This window comes from Leptodactylus fuscus, chromosome 8 (assembly GCF_031893055.1).
Source record: "Leptodactylus fuscus isolate aLepFus1 chromosome 8, aLepFus1.hap2, whole genome shotgun sequence".
In the NCBI taxonomy this organism is placed as follows: Eukaryota; Metazoa; Chordata; class Amphibia; order Anura; family Leptodactylidae; genus Leptodactylus; species Leptodactylus fuscus.
This window is the reverse complement of record NC_134272.1, coordinates 67,897,896-67,917,603: the sequence shown is the minus strand read 5'-3', so window position 1 is coordinate 67,917,603 and position 19,708 is coordinate 67,897,896. Positions and strand designations below refer to the sequence as shown.

General features: G+C 45.3%; 1 protein-coding gene across 2 annotated transcripts; it reads left to right on the top strand.

Annotated features, from left to right (window-relative positions):
- The first annotated feature begins 4,321 nt into the window (after positions 1-4,321).
- On the top strand, positions 4,322-15,681 carry HNRNPA3 (heterogeneous nuclear ribonucleoprotein A3). Of its 2 annotated transcripts, none has more exons than XM_075283975.1 (12): positions 4,322-4,446; positions 9,342-9,368; positions 10,288-10,410; positions 11,536-11,682; positions 11,775-11,985; positions 12,816-12,905; positions 12,993-13,094; positions 13,181-13,249; positions 14,075-14,215; positions 14,842-14,958; positions 15,055-15,133; positions 15,230-15,681. In XM_075283975.1, exons 1-11 carry the CDS (start codon positions 4,426-4,428, stop codon positions 15,114-15,116), a joined length of 1,110 nt encoding a protein of 369 aa, XP_075140076.1. In that variant the 5' UTR covers positions 4,322-4,425; the 3' UTR covers positions 15,117-15,133; positions 15,230-15,681. The 2 variants fall into 2 exon arrangements, with proteins under 2 accessions (XP_075140076.1, XP_075140075.1); XM_075283974.1 differs by having other exon boundaries at positions 15,031-15,133.
- Positions 15,682-19,708: the final 4,027 nt, after the last annotated feature.

Genomic DNA, 19,708 nt, shown 5'->3' with positions numbered 1-19,708 from the left:
AGAATCCACAGCTTGAGACACGCTCTTGTTTATGCCCATTCATCCAGGCCTAATCAGGAGCGGGATGCTGCGCCTGAATGCTGGTGCACTGCATCGGCATCCAGTCGTGGCTAGCCGCACAGAAGTTCACACGGCGGAATTTGGTGAACATACCCTTAGAGATCCAAAGCAAAGCAGGGTCACTAGAAGACAAAAATGTTATGATTATTGTCAAAAGCATTGCAGGTGTGAATCTACATCTAATCTCCACTGTCAGGTCTGTACTGTATAGCTGCGATCGCTATGTAAAGCCATGTACACACATAAGAATGACTGTAGCATGCCTGGTGTCAGAGTAGGTTCTATTTATTGTGGAAATTCAGCAACGGTTCAACACTAAAAAGTGTACCAGAAAGGTCAAAAGCAGATTTGTACAGTTTTATGATCTGTCCATTTCATATATTGGGGGGAATTATTAAAGAGGACCTTTCATGTCTTCAGGTACATGCGGTTTTATACACCGCTAGAAAGCCGACAGTATGTTGAAATCAGCAAACTATTGGCGTTTCCGTTATGTGCCCCTGGTGAAGCGCTATCCAGGGCACATAACGTTTCTGACAGTCTGTGAGGAACCCTCCTCCTGACAGTACAGTCCATAGCATTGTACTGTCAGATGGGACGTTCCTTACTGTTCCACTGAAGAGCTACGGTAATGGCACCGATCGCTCTTCACCAGGGGCACATGACGGGAAAGACGATAGTCTGCTGAATTCAGTGCAGTGTCGACTTTCTAGCGGTATATAAAACCACAGGTGCCAGAGGACCGGAAAGGTCCTCTTTAAGACTAGAGTTCGATATCCATGTCTTACTCAAGTCCTAAGCTAGTGAGAGATCCACCTCAGTTATATCGAGGCTCCAGCCTTATAATAATTCAGGCACACTTCTATCATCCAGAAGTGAAATGTACGCCATTCAGGAGATGGGGTCAGTTTCAGGTATAATTCATCAGCTTTTTGGAGTGAGTTATACTAAATTTGGCGGCCTGAGGTGCCCTCTCCCCAGTCTGCCCAATTTTGTCAAAAAAAGGTGACACGAAAGTAACAATGTATTTGCTAAACTAACGCATGCACCACTGATTGTCCTCAGCAGTGTGGGGTGCAAGACTTCTGGGGGCAAGGCCACAGCACGAGACCAAATGGACAGCGGTGGACAACAGAGCGCTAGGGGTATACTACCACTACGTACGCAGCTCAACTCTTACCACACCTGTCCCAACCAAACCACACACTCTGACAGGGAAAATGGCCAACTGGTCATGGTGTGCACTGCCATAAACATCTTAAGTTTCTCACATTTTCATCATCCCCTCCATCAATGATATCCTACTGCTGCACCCTAAATACTGTAATAGTGCCATACATATAGACTCCCTGAAAATTCCAATACTACACAGATAGTGCCCCCTACAGTAATCAGTATCACACATGATGACAGCGGAAACCGTGTCACCCAACGTAATAGTGCACCCCATATAATAATGCTCCCTCTGTGTGCCCATTAGTTAAAGTACCAACTATAGTAATATTGCACCCACAGGGTCACTAGGGTTACCTTTTTCACCCAAATATTTTGGCCCAATTAAAAAGGGCTATTGTTTTATTGTTCTGTTCCTATAACAGTGCAGGTGTGAATGTAGTCCTAGTCTAGGGGTACATGGCTGTAACCTGATAACCCTGTTTCCACACAACTACATTACTAATGTAAAAAATCCATCAGTCATCTTTTTTTCTAGGTCTCTAATACTATTCAGGGACACAATACTACTCCATTCACTTGCATTAGTGAAAGAGTCGCAGAGTGATCCAGTGATCTTTGATCATCTGTACTTATTTTCAGTATATTGTCGCTATAGAGAGTACACAGACCCATTCATTTCTAGAGCCCACTACAGACGTCCATAGTTATTACTGATCAGTAGAGATGAGCCAGTACTATTCGAAACTCCCGTTTCGAATAGCACGCACCCATAGGAATGAATGGAAGCGGCCGGAACACAGACTTTGCCAGCGGCCGGCCACTTAGCGCCTGCTACTACTAGCTAGTAGCGGAAAAAAGAAGCGAGATGATCCTTCTTTCCGCGGACTCTGCGGCTGACTCAGCAGTGAAGTCCGCAGTGCGAAGCTCCCTCCCGATTAGGTCCATTCATTTGGGCCTAATCCGGAGCGGAACGCAAATTATATGACCTCACAATATGTTCCCTTCCAACTGTCCCACAGTATTAAGTTCCTCCCCCCTCCATCTCTCCCCCAGTTTCATGTCCCCCCTCATCTCTATCCCCATACCTACAAGTATCCCGATACTTACCTTTCCTCGCCCCCCTGATGCTCTTACAGTCTCAGTCACAGAGTTGAAGGTGCAATGTGAGTGATGTCATCACATTGCGCCTACAGCTCCAGGGGTTGCAGTGCAGCGGTGAAGCAAGAGCTGTCCGCCTCCGGACGCAGATGAGTGGAAACCGGGACATACATCCCGCCGACCAGGACAGGACCCCAAATCTGCAAATGTCCTGCAGAATCCGGGACGGTTGGGAGGTATGTATTTGCAGACAGACTATGGTCGTGTTCATGTAGTCTGACTCTAGGTTCACGCCTGTGCTTAAGGACCTGAAAAACAGAAACCCAATCCACTTATAGCCCCGTTCACACGTCATAATCCGCCCCCTCACAATGAAGGTCTATGTAGACCGCCAGTTTACTTTTTTCCGTGAGCGGCAACTTGCCACTCACGGAAAAAAGAAACAAGCCACTTTTGATAGACCCCTTACGGGCTTCGAGAAGGCTTGTACTGGCTCCGGTCTCCTCCGCCACTCTCTGTCTGATATCTATCGGTTACTGGTCTCCCCCCCTCCGGACCACAGGCCCTCTTTCTTGAGTAAGTGGGAAGTAGATCTTAATCTGTCCTTGTCGGACACTGATTGTGCTCAGATCTTGGAACTTGCCCATAAGAGCTTGGTGGTGTGTAAGTACCAAGAGGCGGGTTACAAGATCCTCACTAGATGGTATCATGTTCCATCCCAGCTGCATAAGTTTTTCCCTTCCTCTTCTCCGCTCTGTTGGCGCTGTGGCTCGGAGGAGGGGACGCTCCTACATGTGTTCTGGAGTTGTCCGGTTTTGAGCGATTTTTGGGCCGAAGTTCACCGTTTGATCACCCAAATTTTCCAGACTACCTTACCTAATACCCCGGCCTTTTTTCTGCTACATCTCTCAGATGTCTCCCTCCGTGCCTACCGTAAATCAGCAATAAGACACATGGTCAATGCGGCTAGGGCCCGCATTCCTGCCCTTTGGAAGTACCCCGATCCTCCCTCTCTTCGTCATTGGCTCCGTAAGGTGGAGGATATCCAGTCCATGGAGGACCTCACGGCGTCCCTTCGGGATACCCATGAGGCTTTTGTTAGGGCCTGGACCCCCTGGATTCTTTTCCAGGGGTCCTGTGCATACCGGGACATTATGGGATAGAGATATCTCCTTGGATCGTGGTTTGTTCGTGATTTGGGTCCGGGGATCCCCCCTACCTCCCATTCCCCCTCGCCTTTTCCTCTTTCTTCTTTATCCCTCCCCTGCCTTTGCTCACCCACTATCCCCCCCTCCTCCTTCTCCCTTATTCGGTTTGGGGGGCTAGGTCGCCTCTCCCGGCTTGCCTAGTTGGTGGAGGTCCTGGTTTCGTATTGCTAGTTTCCTTTGTGTCATTGTCCTCTTGTTTTCATGTCAGGCCTTTGTGGTTTATGTGTTTCTGTTGAGTGTTGTTACACTCTGTTTTTTTTTTTCTCTGTTTGTATTTTGTGTTTAAAAATAAAGAATTTATTAAAAAAAACAAAAAAAAAAAAAAAGCCGTCCTTTCTTCAGGCGGACGCCGCGGCTGATTCAACAGCGGCGTCCACCTCGCGGCAGCACCCTCCGGTCTAGGCCCATTCATTTGAGCCTACTCCGGAGGGGGAAGCCACGACAGTCATGGCAGGCACATTTTGGCCCCAGTGACGCGGCTTCTCTCTTTTGATGCCCCCACAACTGAATCAGACGTTAAAAAATCGCATAAAAAACGTGCACGTGTGTATAATCACTAAATCTGCCAATACTTCTGTGGTTTTATTATATGAGCCCGTATAAATAAATGTTCTATCATCTACAAATAGATTTATTTCCCTTTCCTTTTGTTATGTGCTACTTTAAACGACGCCTATTTTCCTTCCTCGACTATTACACAAAATGGCGGCCGTCGCCTCAGTCAGTCAGAAGCGTCGTAGTGTGAGTGGGCGGGGCTGGTATCATAGCGAGGCTGAGGGGGCGGGATTGGCGCCTCGAACGTGGGTAACGTCACGCTGCGAGGCTCTTTCTCCCTCCTCTTCTTCTTCTCGGCCGTGGTAGTAAGAGCTACGCGCTTAGAGCTATGCCCAGACCCGGAATGGAGGTAAGCGCGGGCTCGGGCGGTACATTTTATACACCCTCCGCTACCTGTTTGGATGTAACAACACCGAGGTCCTGTCAACTGCGTCACACACACGACCTGACACGGCTGAGGCCTAGTCGTGTTTTCCTCATGACGAGCGGGGTTGCCATGTTGTGGCGCCTTTATGCTCGGTTATACCCCTAGGTTCATTGTGTAAGGGTAGGCGCCTGCATGTTGTTCTGAGCTTCGCTGTGTAGGGCTTGATGGGATTTGTAGTTCTATGAGTAGGCGTAACACGGATAGCGCTTGTATTGGTACTACAAGTCCCAGAGTGCCTTGCACACCGCGGCTTGGCGGGGAATAAGTGTATTTATAGTTTCAATAGCGCTGTATAATCTCCACATAGTGCAGAGCCCAGCGCAGTGCGCGACATCCCTGACTGACATCCGCAGCTCTCAGCGTTGTTGTCGGGCCGTTCCTGGAGCTTCGTGCGCTTCTTCCCGCCTTCATTGTGCTGCGGCCTGCAAATGGCGGCCATCATGAGGCGAGGAGACGGCAAGATGGAGCCAGGCCGAATAGCTGCCATTGTGTAGTGCCCTGGTGGGGACAAAGCCTGGGCCCTCCCGGGGTAGTTATATCACTGATGGGCCTATTATGTAATGTTTAGTCTCACTGGTTGCCGGGCTTATCCTTAACCCTTTAGTAATCTCTGTATACCTTATGAATGGGTAAAATAGCTGGAATTAATGGCATTTTCCGATGTATTTCGGCTTCCCATCCATGCCTGCGTCTCCATTTGCAGGCATTGTTGCGAGTGCAACTTTTTCACCCGACAGGTCCAGTTTAAGATGACGGGTACCCAATGGATCCCATTATAGTCACGTCCCCTGGTACATGTGTGACCGTTGCGTATAGGGGTTTGCTGGGGTTGTGGCTATTGATGTCCTATCCTTAGCATATATGATCATTTAGGGTCCAGTGTCCCCACACATTAGCTAATAGGCCACAATGTCCAGGTAAGGACTGAGGTCTCCTCACTGAATACCGAGCACAGCGCCATACGTGTAGTAGAGGCTGTGCTTGGTATTGCAGCTTACTCCTAGTCACTTGAATGGAGCTAATCTGCCGCGATACCGTGTTACATAACATTGTATAACGTATATCTAACACAGAGAAGTGCAAGTAGTGACACCCATTGGATGCCGTGATGGAGCAGAAAGTTGATTTAACCAAGTGGTGTTTTTCGTACTGACAGCTTTTGTGTGGAACCCCTGAACCTTGCACAGTTTGGATTTGCAATAGATGCAGTACTGGATCTTATACAAGTACTAGGAGCGGAGTTCAGGGCTGTCCCCTGTATAGTACTCTATTACTTGAGTAGGGACGCACTCCTCATCCTCTACTCAATCTTCTGTAGTCTGCCAGAACACCTGATCTGTGCAGGGTTTGGACGTTAGATCCCAACTAGAGATGAGTGAACACTGTTCGGATCAGCCGATCCGAACAGCATGCTCCCATAGAAATGAATGGAAGCACCTGTGACGCTGACTTTGCCGGTGGCTAGCGTCACAGGTGCTTCCATTCTTTTCTATGGGAGCATGCTGTTCGGATCGGCTGATCCGAACAGTGTTCGCTCATCTCTAATCCCAACATATCACAAAGTGATAAACTCCATTTAGGGCTACCGGCAGGTCTCATTACTGCACCCCTGTTGCCAACCCACCAGGTGGTCTAATAAATGTAAAAAAAAAAAAAATATTAGACACATTAGATATCCCTGTGTCCGAAAACGCCCGCTCTACAAATGTATAAAAATATTTTTCCTGTACGGTAAACTCTATAGTGGAGGGAAAAAAAATCAAAAGTGCCAAACCTGTTTTGACATTGTTTTTCCTCTGATAAAAAGTGATCAAAGCAATAGCAATTCCCCAAAATGGTATAACTAAAAAGTACACCCGGCCCCGTAAAGACGCCCTGTGCATCCCCGTTTCACAGAAGTATAAAAAAAAGTAGAGTGCAAGGATATGGCGACTTTTAGAAGAAAAAAAATTGTTTTAGATTAAGGGGTTAAAATGTAAATAAAACCATATAAATTTAATATCCTCAGAATCATTCCAAACATAGAAGACAGGGGATATACTCTGCACAGTGACCGCTGTAAAAATGAAGCCCGTAAGAAAGTGCCCTGTATCTGGCTAACGGGTGTGAGACACCCATTAGTCTGATACAGCCTAGGACAGTGATGGCGAACCTTTTTGAGACCGAGTGCCTAAACTGCAACCCAAAACCAAATAAATTATCACGGAGTGCCAACACGGCAATTTAACCTTAAAACTCTGTGGGTCCACAATTGCGGACCCACAAATTACAGTCATGTGACTGGGGCTTTACAGATCTTGTACTGAAAGGTAAAGGTCTCTGCATTCTGTACTTTTAAACAATTAATTTTCACTATTTACATCGCACAGGATCTGTTTTATAGTTACCGTGCAATGTTATTACATCCTGTACTAATTTCACGTCTGCTATAAAACAAATACTGTGTGATATACATAGTGAGGGGACCCCACACAGTACAATCTGCCCCTCAGTGGCCCCCCCACACAGTACAATCTGCCCCTCAGTGGCCCCCCACACAGTACAATCTGGCCCACAGTGGCCCCCACACAGGATTATACCTGTATACTCCACAGTAGCCCCCTCCCACACAGCATGAACTGGTCCACAGTAGCCCCCTCCCACACAACATGAACTGGTCCACAGTAGCCCCCTCCCACACAACATGAACTGGTCCACAGTAGCCCCCTCCCACACAACATGAACTGGTCCACAATAGCCCCCTCCCACACAACATGAACTGGTCCACAATAGCCCCCTCCCACACAACATGAACTGGTCCACTGTAGCCCCCTCCCACACAACATGAACTGGTCCACAATAGCCCCCTCCCACACAACATGAAATGGTCCACAGTAGCCCCCTCCCACAGAGCATGAAAGATCCACAGTAGCCCCCTCCTACACAACATGAAATGGTCCACAGTAGCCCCCTCCCACACAACATGAAATGGTCCACAGTAGCCCCCTCCCACACAACATGAAATGGTCCACAGTAGCCCCCTCCCACACAGCATGAAATGGTCCAGAGTAGCCCCCTCCCACACAACATGAACTGGTCCACAGTAGCCCCCTCCCACAGAGCATGAAAGATCCACAGTAGCAGCATAAAATGGTCCACAGTAGCCCCCTACCCGCACAGCATGAAAGTCTACAGTAGCCCCCTCCTACACAACATGAAATGTCTACCGTTGCCCCCCTCCCCTGACAGTGCAAACAAACACAATATAGTTACCTGAAGAGCTGCCGGGTGTTCTCTCTTCTGTTCACTGCGCGCGCTGATGACTTACGTCATCACGCCCGCGCTTGTTCAGAGGTCACACTCTGTAGTCAGTGTAGGCCGCGTAGTACGCGTGGCCTACACTGAGCTACACTGACAGCTTTCAGCTGGATGCGCATTTGCACAACCAGCTGAAGGCAGCGATCGCTCACTAACGGGGAATCCTGCATCGGATTCGCCGTTAGTGAGCGATCAGGGCGACAGCACGCGTGCCAGCAGAGGGGGCTCTGCGTGCCCTCTCTGGCACGCGTGCCATAGGTTCGCCATCACTGGCCTAGGATATGTCCTCAAAATATAAAGTTTTAGTGACAAATCCTTTATATCTATAGGATAGGATCTGGAGTAAGTGATCACCAGAGGTTTGGAATAAATGGAGTCAGTCCCCTGTGTGGGGGCATTGGTGGTGTGCATGTTACTACTCCCATAGGACGGATGTAGTTAGCAGAGTACAGCACAATTCACATCTGATTTGGGGACCCCCAGAATGGCTGGACCCATTGATCACTTATCACCATATCTTGTACACGTAAATGATCTGTGGTGCTCTGGCTATTGGGATCCCAATCATTGCTAACGCCTCAGCCTGCCGGAGATGTTGTAGTGTTGGCATTCCCCTCTGGCTGCCCTTCTAGTACAGTTTATAGTAGAGCACAGCGTGGGGGTCGTATTCACAGAGAATTTCCACGGGCTATTTAAAGTTGTCACTTGCTCTTTAGCCGCAGGCTGTGCTTGTAGCTCTATTTAGTACTGATATTAGGTAGCAATAGTGTAACCTGTAGTCATTATTCTAATGTGTAGTTTGCATAGCTCTATTTTAAACCCATATACTCTCTTCCTTCAAATATTGATCAGTTTGTGAAGGCCTCCATAATGCACACAAGTGTCATATAGGCATCACAAGCTGTACATTTACTATCTCCACTATACAATGTTTAAGCCGTTGTCTGGACTTTCACTTCTCATGTGCTGACCATTCACTTGGTACCAGATCAGTAGTCTGATGCCCCTACAGCCAATTAGCATAGGATAGATTAAGATTCATTATATGCAACTCCCCTGGTTAGTGGCGTCCAATGACTTATAACTCTCGCTTACATAAGTCTTTACATAAGCATGTTTTACCTGAAACTCAGAACGCATTTCCTCACTTGCCCTCTGATCACTAACGGTGAGGTGAACACTGGCAAAACTAATGCTAGAATATAAGACTGAAGAGTCACAAGTGATGGGGGTGGGTTACACTACTAAAGGTGCCCACAAATCAGCAGTTCCTGTGTTAGTTCGGCCAATGGCTATAGTTGTGAGGTTCTCCATACATCTATACTAGCAGACCTTGCATGTGGTTACATAGGAGAACAGTGTCTGGTATTTTGAAATACTAGTCATCCATGTATGTCAGGTTCACCTGACATCAATGTATAAGGCCGCCTGTATGCTTTTTATTGGGGTAATAGTAGTTCAAATGTTAGTGGATCATGTCTGTCATGGTAAAAGATGTTTTTTTTTTTGTATTTTATTAGGAACACTGGAGTTCATCAGATGATGCAGTAAGTATACAATACTTCTAAGGACACTTGTTTAGCGGGGTACTCCCACTTAGGACACTTATTGGAAGTGCTGTAGATGTCTGTTATATGTGGGTCTTACTGCGGGCACCTTCATATGTGTAAAGGGGTCCTCCTACCCACTACCTACCACCTAATCCTACAGTTTGGGAGACTCAACTCCTACTCAAACATGCGAATCTCAGGATATGATTGAATGCCCAAGTTGGGAATAGCCCTTTAATATATTAAGCTTGGCAATAAGGTGAAAGAACACTTGCACCTTTTTTGGAGGGGGGGGGGGGGGGGGTCATCTCTGGAACATGAAATCTGAGATACAGCTGTGGTTATTCTTCAGTTATGTTCTTATGGTTCTCATAGAGGAGAGTCTTCATCATGTAAATGCTGATAGGTGGGGGTTTCATTGCTGGAACTTTGAGTAACACAGTGACTGGGCTAGCTACACGTTCCACCATACACACCTGTCCTGAGAAACACTTACCGTTAGTCATTACTAGAGATGAGCGAGTACTATTCGAAACGGCCGTTTCAAATAGCACACACCCATAGGAATGAATGGAAGCGGCCGGCACGCAGACTTGGCCGGCCGCTTAATCCCCTGCGTGCCGGCTGCGTCCATTCATTCCTATTGGTGCGTGCTATTTGAAACGGCCGTTTCGAATAGTACTCGCTCATCTCTAGTCATTAGGGTTGAGTTACTTCTATGATGATACACATTATGGATTCTTTTGCATATGAAATCCAGGTCTGATATGTTTTTACCTCCCATGGGATTTCCTTTGAACTAGATAGATAGATAGATAGATAGATAGATAGATAGATAGATAGATAGATAGATATGGGCTGTTTACCTTTTAGCCCTTTCAGACCTAAGTTTTTTGTTTTGTTTTTCTCCAAACAGGGACATGAGCCCAAAGAACCTGAACAATTAAGGAAGCTGTTTATTGGCGGCTTGAGTTTTGAGACCACCGATGACAGCTTGAGGGAACACTTTGAACAATGGGGAAAGCTCACAGACTGTGTGGTAAGTTATTCTTTTTCTCAAACCTACATCCATAGTGCTGCTATCTTGTGCGCAACTCATGTAACATAAACCATACTGGTTTTTATGCATGGTTCATCTCCCTATAGCTGGCAGAATTATTATTTTTTATTTTTGTTGGTTTTTTTTCTTCCATCTCTGGGCAAAAGGGTTATTTTCACATCGTATACTGTTCCTATGTGGAACCCGGGAAGTCTCTTGGGCGAAGGTTAAACTCTAGGGGTTGCCTCAGTCCTCTATGGAGCCAGACTCAGATGTTTGTTTGCAGTATACATTGCAGCACTGAGTGTAATCTCACTTCTAGCTATTGGGTTACAACATCTTGCTCACTTTCTATTATAGCCATTGCATGCATGTATGGTTATCAAATGTGTTTTTTGATGTGTTTAAAAACACTGTGAATTCTTTCTAAGAGTGGGTTACCACTAATAAAATCCTGGAAAGCTGCCTTTAATGGCAATCTTGACTTCTATTTATGTTGTGGCTCTACCAGAGGGAATTTAGTCCCTGTTGCTGCTATGGTCTTGGTTACTGTAAGGGTGCATTCACACTAAGTATACGCTCAGCTCATTCTGAGCGTAAAACACGTTCAGAATGAGCGAGTACAAAGCAGATCCCATTCATTTCTATGGGAGCCGGCATACGTGCGCTCCCCATAGAAATGAATGGGCTGCTTCTTTCCCCTATTGGTTTTATTGTATTACGCGCGTATGACATTGAAAGCATTAGGGAAAAAAGCAGCCCATTTATTTCTATGGGGAGCGCACATATGCCGGCTCCCATAGAAATGAATGGGATCTGCTTTGTACGCGCTCATTCTGAACGTCTTTTACGCTCAGTGAGCTGAGCGTATACTTAGTGTGAATGCACCCTTATGCTGTTAAGGGCCGAATTCCCATTGCTAACTTTCAAGCTGTTTTTCATGCTTTTCTGCCTGAAATCTTCTACGTTAGTTGGAGTCAGGTTCTCTTCCCATCACCCATAGATGGGGCAGGATGTGCTTTTTCAGTTATCTTTATCTTCTAGCATTAACATGTCATCTAATCTTTCAAAACCATGTAACCTGTCTGGTACAGAATTAACTTTTTTTTTTTTTTGTCTATGTAGGTTATGAGAGACCCACAGACAAAACGTTCCAGAGGCTTTGGTTTTGTCACCTACTCATGTGTGGAAGAAGTTGACGCAGCCATGGCTGCGAGGCCACACAAAGTTGATGGACGTGTTGTCGAACCCAAAAGAGCAGTTTCCAGAGAAGTATGCGTTTTTACTGGGCTTCTCCTGGCTAGCCTTTTTTGCCACTTTTCTTGTATTTGCTACTAAATATTTTGGTCCCCTCCCCCTTCTAGGATTCGGTCAGACCTGGAGCACACCTCACTGTAAAGAAAATATTTGTGGGTGGTATAAAAGAAGACACTGAGGAATACCATTTACGAGACTATTTTGAGACCTACGGCAAGATTGAAACAATTGAAGTTATGGAAGATCGCCAGAGCGGAAAGAAGCGTGGTTTTGCTTTTGTCACATTTGATGACCACGATACAGTTGATAAGATTGTTGGTAAGTAAACTTGTCTGGGATGTCTGCTTTCTCATTACCCATAAGTTTAGCCTTTTGCTTCAAATAACAGTTTTTGCACTCCCTTCTGACTCCTAGCTAAAATCCTTTTAAATATGCGAGTGTTATTGAGACTGAACAGTGGAAATGATTCCACTTGTTTGGATTACTTGTGTGTAAAGCCTGTTTCACATCTGCGTTCGGGCCATTCAGTTTCCCTATCCGCATGAAATATGAGGAGAGAAGTCTTGAAAACAGTACTTCTCTGCATTTTTCGTGCGGAAACCACACTGCCCCCTTTATGGTCTATGGGGTTTGCAGGTTTCCTTAGGTAATTTTTTATTTTTTTTTATGCGGATAGGTTTCCGTTCGGGGGTTCCTAAGCGGACCCTGAACGGAAATCCGCACGCAGATGTGAACCAGGCCACAATCTGCGTTTTTGATGCTTTCTGGTCATGATTCTTGCCTTTGAATGACTAGTATTTTCTATGCCGGGGTTAGCAACCTTTGGCACTCCAGCATACTTGCTCTCTACTGTTCATGGAACTCCCATAGAAGTGAATGGAGCATGCTGATTGTTGGAGTAGTTTTACAGGAGCTGAACCCTGTTGTAGACAGTGGTCATCATCTGTAGACTTCAGGAGGGTCTGCACAATATCTTCATACAAGAGAACAAATAAGGAACTTGTACACCTTATCATCCAGAAGAAAGACTTGCTAGACTAATTGTTTGACTGGGGATGTTCCTGCAAGCATTCTAGTTATAGGGTAAATTGATATGAAATTTATGGTGTTTGCTTATAGAATTTTTTTTTTTTTTTTGTGCATTTTAGTCCAGAAATACCACACCATCAATGGCCACAACTGTGAAGTGAAAAAAGCCCTTTCAAAGCAGGAGATGCAAACGGCCAGTTCCCAGAGAGGTTTGTTTTCGGCTATTCTATACATACCTGCTTTATGGTACATTGTGGGATGGGATGTATTTTGAAAGTCTTCCATTTTCACATTAGGCCGTGGAGGTGGAGGAAGCAATTTCATGGGTAGAGGTGGAAATTATGGAAGCGGTGGAGGAAACTTTGGAAGAGGAGGCGGTGGAGGCTTTGGAAACCGAGGCGAGTTGCCCAACCCTAGATCTTCTCAAAGATTAGTTACATATAAGATACAAAATGTTTAATGGAGTTTTTCTCCCTACTTTTAGGTGGCTATGGCGGTGGCAGAGGCGGTTATGGTGGTGGTGGAGATGGGTACAATGGCTTTGGTGGAGATGGTAAGTGTATTCCTTTCCATTTTCTGTACAGGTCAATAGTTGGTTCGCAAGTCAGTGTTTTTGGGCTTGTTTCAAGGCACTTTGGGTTTTGTGAGCAAGTTACTAAATTTGTAATGATAGATCCTGACAATTGCTTACCTCTGCCTAAATGATTAGTCTTTTCCTAACCCTGATTAAGTGGACACATAAGCACTGGAAACTAAAATATTTAATATGGTGCAAGTGCATATTCTAGACTTATAGGTTCTCTTGTCACTTCGACCTCCAAAGTGGCTGAGACTTATACTTGACTGCTCTTGTGCTTGCCCTCCCCTATCCAAATTCTGCAACTATCATCTTCTGACATGAGGTTACTCTTGTGGTCTTATCTTCTCTTTTGGTTTTGGTCTCAAATATCTCATGTTGTAAGATATGGCAAAATAGTGTATCCTTTAGAAACTATCTTACGTTGTTAATTCAGAATTCTGTTCTACCCTATAAGTTCATTCACTTCTATATGTGCATTCATTCACTCGCTGTTCTATATGTTCAGAAATGGTCAAATTGTTTCCTTAAAAGAACAGCAAAAAAAAACATGAAGGGTAAATTGCAACTCAATATTTTATTTGCGTTCATAACCTGAAGAAATAGTGTACTGGATGGCTGAATGTAGTGTTCACCTTCCAGATTCCTACTTGATCCAAAGGAAGATCCAGAATCTTCGGCCTAGAGTTTCTAGATTTTGTTCTCGTTCAAAATAAACGCCTAATATGAAATGTGACAAGTGGCGGGTGCACGCCCTTTTCCAAATTACTTTCCGATAGCTGTTTTTGTTTTGTAAACCAGGTGGTGGAAGCTATGGTGGCGGCCCTGGTTATGGAGGCAGAGGCTATGGTGGTAGCCCAGGTTATGGAAACCAAGGTGGTGGATACGGCGGTGGCAGTGGGGGTGGATACGATGGCTACAATGAAGGCGGTAACTTTGGTGGTAAGTAGTATCCCCTAATGTTCCATTAGCTATGGTTTAAAGAGGACCTTTCATGGTTTGGGGCACAGGCAGTTCTATATACTGCTGGAAAGCAGACAGTGCGCTGAATTCAGTGCACTGTCGGCTTTCTCGATCTGTGCCCCGGGGGAAGAGCTAGCGGTGCCGATACCGTAGCTCTTAACAGTCAGGTGTTTCTGACAGTCTGTCAGGACTGTCCTTCTGTACAAGCAGCGCCAATAGCGCTGTGCTCTGAGACCAGGGAGGAATGCCCCCTCCCCTCCTGATAATACTAGCCTCCCCGCTCACACTGTACAGTGCTATAGGCGCTGCTGTGGAGAAAGACGTTCCTGACAGTCAGAAACGCCCTTCTAACTGTAAAGAGCTACGGTACCAGCACCAATAGCTCTACCCGGGGCACAGATCGGGAAAGCTGAATTCAGTGCACTGTCGGCTTTCCAGCAGTATATAGAACTGCCTGTGCCCAAACCATGAAAGGTCCTCTTTAAAACAGAAACAAGATAAGTTTTGGCTACTTCTAACTTACAACATACATAGATGCAGAAAAAAAAAAATCCAGTTGTATGAGCTGCCTTTTTTTTTTTTCTCTCCCCTCTTCTCTATTCTAGGCAACTACAATGACTTTGGTAATTATGGTGGCCAGCAACAGTCTAGCTATGGTCCCATGAAGGGAGGCGGCAGCTTCAGTGGAAGAAGCTCTGGTAGCGGCAGTGGCCCCTACGGTGGTATGTAGGCTGATGCATTTGTGCCTGGCACAACTTTCACTTTATGTACTTTTTTACTTATTTCCATTTGAGATTTTGGAAATTCTTCTTCTGCAGGTGGCTATGGATCCGGTGGCGGAAGCGGCGGCGGCGGAAGCTACGGGAGCCGAAGGTTTTGAGTCTACAACAGAAAAAGGTAACTTAACCGTGGCTGTGTTGTCTTGTGATAATGAATGGCCTTGGCTGCAGAAGCACTTGAATAATAATCTTCTTGTCCTATATCATTCAACAGGCTACAGTTCTTAGCAAGAGAGCGAGGAGTTGTCAGGAAAGCTGCAGGTTACTTTGAGACAGTCGTCCATGTGCATTAGAGGAACTATAAAATCTACTACAGGAGCAGCGATGATCCATAGTCAGAAAAGTTACCGCAGCTTATACAGGAGGCATTTTCTTGTTCAGGACTGTAATAGCCTCAGTTTGTAAGCAGTGCAGCTGATGATTGATGCAATGTAGTGTTGATTTAGATGTACATTCCTGAGGTCTTTTTATCTGTTGTAGTTTGTTCTCCCGTTCCCACCCCATGACATCAGGTATACTGCCCTGTAAATTGTGCTAGTGATAGCAGGAATAAAGAATTCAGAAGATTTTAACTTTAAAAAAAAATAAAATCATGTAGTTCAGTGTTTCCTCGCTTAACAGGGCAAAAGTATTGCTCGACCCGAAATAAACATGCTTTTTTTTTTATTCATGAGTTAATGTCAGATTATTAAAAGAAACCAGAGCTGTGTACCTGAAAGCCTTCAGCAGCACAAGCGTAACACTAGAATCGATACACTAAACGCCGTGGTATTTGGGGTGTTAAAACTGGTAATTCTGTAGCCATGGGGTTTGGTTTGTTTTTTTTTGCATTCTCATCTTCTGTAAGGCTGGATCATTACAAAAAAGTTCTTTAACACTACAAATACCATTTTTCAGGCTTCTAGGCCTATAGCCTAATGAATTTTTTTTCTCCCCCTTATCCAGTCTGTTGTAGGGTAACTTTATGCTGTATGTAAAGTGACTCTACAATACACTTGCTGATAAAGTATGTAATGTGAACTGGGCACAGTATTTGCCCTTTGTGAACACCGTATGGTCCGATTTGACTTTTTTTTTTCTTATATATTCTATACCTTACTTGCCAAGACTATATAAGCGTTATAGTAATGGACAGGTACTTGTATAAGTGAGCACAGTTAACCATGTTAAACCGGTTGGAGACTTCTCCAGTGTATGTTTTCTAATAAAAACTGGCTTGTATCTGTAAGCTTGCCTCAATTATTTAGCACAGCATTCTTCCATGAAGGATCAGCATTTAGTGCTGGGCAACTGGAAGGATGTTTTGCTTTTTGAAACCTGTTCCAAGTTCATCGTGCTCCCAGGAATGGTTGCTCTGAGTTTGCGTGCCACCTCAAATAACAGCTTTTGACGTATGTGACTGTCTACAGCAGCAACAGTATGGATGTCAGCAAAGACTCCCATTTGAAGGGGGCGACAATGTGCAACTCTTAAATGTTGTATTCACTCAGACCATGTGGCTTTTGTATTTCTTGTGCTGAAGGCTGTGAATGAAACTCGCTATCCATTCACTGTCATAGTGAATGATCTGTTGTACATGTGGCTTGTTCAGTTCTGGAGCTCATAATGTTGTAGCTCATTGTATAGAGCTCCATTCACACGTTCAGTCTGGGAAATGCAGCCTGGACTCTTGGAAAAGTACTGCCTAACATGGCTACTGGTAAGGGCTCGTTCACATCTGTGCCTAGTCTCTGTTATGCAGGTTTCCTGCCCAAAACTGGACAGGAGATGGAAACCTGCAGGCATTTGAATGGGTTTGAAAAGTGTCCGGCCGTGAGCGTTCATTTAAAAAAAAAAAAAAACTTTCGCCGCAGAGAGCACAAAACTGCTGGACACTGTCAGGTTTCCGTCTTCTGTCGGCAGAAGACGGAAACTAAAAGCAGAGACCAGGGCGCAGTGGTGAATTCAGCGGAAGGTTGTATGTTCTGGTGGTTTTTCAAGGATTTTTTTTTTTTTTTCCCTCCGTCCATTTAATGGCTGCTGAAGTAAAGTCATATGACTAGACGTATCATGAATTTAGCAGTCTGCTTTGGCACGTCCTCTTTCTTTAGTGCTAACCCTATGGATGTGACTGCTGGACGGACAGTATAGTTAGCAATAAAAGGGCGTGGCTTTCAGTCATGTTCAATGCAATATAAGGGGCAGCGTGGGAAATAGAGTAACTTAAGGTGGAAATCCGCCACAGATTCCTTTGTTTTCAGTTTGCAGGCTCCTCATAGTGATCGGCTTTCTGCTCCTAATTAGAGTCCAATGAAAGGGGGGGACGGATGGGCAGAATCAGCATCAAATTCCAACACCCCTTAATGCTCACAAATTCACACCATAAACATTAAAGTGCAACGTGCATTTTTTTTTTATTTATTTATTTTTTTTTACCGCAGCAGAATGCCGATGCAGTGTACAGCCATCCTGACGTGGCATTCCACTCCGGATTAGGCCTAGATGAATGGGAAGAAGCGGCATGTCTCTTCTTTTTTCTGCTACTAGCTAGTGGGGAAAAAAGAAGCGAGCAGCTCCCATTAAAGTCAATGGGAGCTGATATTTGAGGCAGATTCAGTGTCAGAATTTGCTGCCAAAAACTCCATGTGAACGAGCCCTAAATGTGCTGTTAATAGGGAAAATCCAGTATGTAGTATAATACCCATAAAGGGATGTTTACTTCTGTCTGGTTTTATACCAGCTAGGAAAAATGGGAACTTTACAGCCTATGTAACTTCCTCTCTTAAATATTACAAAAAATGTTCTCTAAACACCATCTGACACAATAGCAGAAATAAATAAAATGAGTGTTAGGGCTCGTTCACACTGGGCAAGAGGGGGCGGATTATGGCGCTGATTCCACGTTACAATCCGCTCCCTTACAATGGAGGTCTATGTAGACCGCCAGGCTACTTTTTTTTTCCATGAGCGACAGCAGCACCCTCCGGTCTAGGCCCATTCATTTGAGCCTACTCCGGAGGGGAAAGCCGTGACTGTCGTGGCAGGTGCATTTTGGCCTTATTGTGGCGCAGCTTCCCGTGTCACTCTTGGGGTCAAAATCCACCCATCTCTCCATGTGAATGGGGCCTCACACGGTAGTTTTGAGTAATAACTTGCACAGGTAATTTTTTTTTTTTTCTCGTTAGCAGCCCATTCAAGTGAATGGGACAATCCTGCAAGACCATAAAATAAACCTCAAGTTGTGGACTGGCCGCTGACTATAAGTCCTTGTAGGAGATGTAGATCTCACCTAATATATAAATAGTCCTAGTAAGTTTAAGCAGCTGTATGACACTTTGTAGCTGTCAGAATGGTTTGCTGGCTGTTTCTGTAAGGAAGCTGGATTTGCAGCACTTTGCTTGTCCGCATCTTATACTTCTGGTTTCCAGCTATCTGCTACCTCAATTGCTCTTATTTTTGGTGGCACTGCTTAAAAACTGCAGCATGGAAGCATTTAATAGGTGTTGTGGAAAGCTTATAGATGAGTTTTGGACAGGTAACTCCTCCCCCAGACTTAATTGACTTCCATCAGACTTTTATGAATTGGATTATAGGGGACTGGTCAAGATTTGTGTAACACTTTTCATTGGAACTTTGTTGTTCCTATATGTAATCCTGAGAGCATCTGAGTAAAACACATAACTTGGCAGCCAAGTTCTTATTGGCGGCTGAGTGCGTGCCAACAGTCTGCCTCTGGCATCAGTAGGGTAGTATGACTCTAGGGGCACACCCCATTGACAGATACATACCCAGTATTGGGGTCTGCTGCATAGATAAGCCAGCTTTAAAAGTACTGTATTATCTCCATATTCCCTCTGGAGAATCTAAATCCTGGCAGCTTAACTCCTTTAGGTTCTGATTCGACATGCAAGCCATACTAACTCATGTGACAGGTGCTCCCGAGCCCCAACCGTGCAGGGAACTGCACCACTGCCCCTTTAGCTTTTGGGCCTTTCAGGGGAATAAGTGTTGGGCACCTAGAGTCCAGACCCCTGCTGATCATATATTAAGATGGGAATACAAGTTTAAAGCTTAGTACCAAGTACTGTATGTCACTTGTCTGGAGAACTGCTTTAAGGTGAGGGGTTGTTCAGATTGAATAAGAATGGTGAGCACAGTGAATAAGACCCATGCCGTGCTGTCTGTAGTCTCTCCTGGTGAGAAATTTCTCTTAAGCAGACTGCTAGACTGAAGTGTAATGCCTAGTAGCAGATACTGTGACAAGAGAGTGCTATTCTTCATCTATCGAAAAGTTTATCCCACCAAAAAAATCAGATGCTTAAAGAGGACCTTTCATGGTTTGGGGCACAGGCAGTTCTATATACCACTGGAAAGCCAACAGTGCACTGAATTCAGTGGACTGTCGGCTCTCCCAATCTGTGCCCCGGGTGAAGAGCTAGTGGTCCCAGTACTGTAGCTCTTTACAGTCAGAAGGGCGTTTCTGACAGTCAGGACCGTCCTGTACAAGCAGCGCCTATCACGCTGTACAGTGTGAGCGGGGAGGAATGTCCCCTCCCCTCCTGATAATACTCGTCTATGGATGAGCAGAGGGAGGGGGCGTTCCTCCCCACACACACACACACACACACACACACACACACACACACACACACACACACACACACACACACTGTACAGCGCTATAGTCACTGCTTGTACAGAAGGACGGTCCTGA

Coding starts and splice junctions, on each gene's coding strand:
- HNRNPA3 (XM_075283974.1), top strand. CDS start 4,426: ATGCCCAGACCCGGAATGGAG. Junction 4,447..9,341: donor TGCCCAGACCCGGAATGGAG/GTAAGCGCGGGC, acceptor GTATTTTATTAG/GAACACTGGAGTTCATCAGA. Junction 11,683..11,774: donor AAAGAGCAGTTTCCAGAGAA/GTATGCGTTTTT, acceptor TCCCCCTTCTAG/GATTCGGTCAGACCTGGAGC.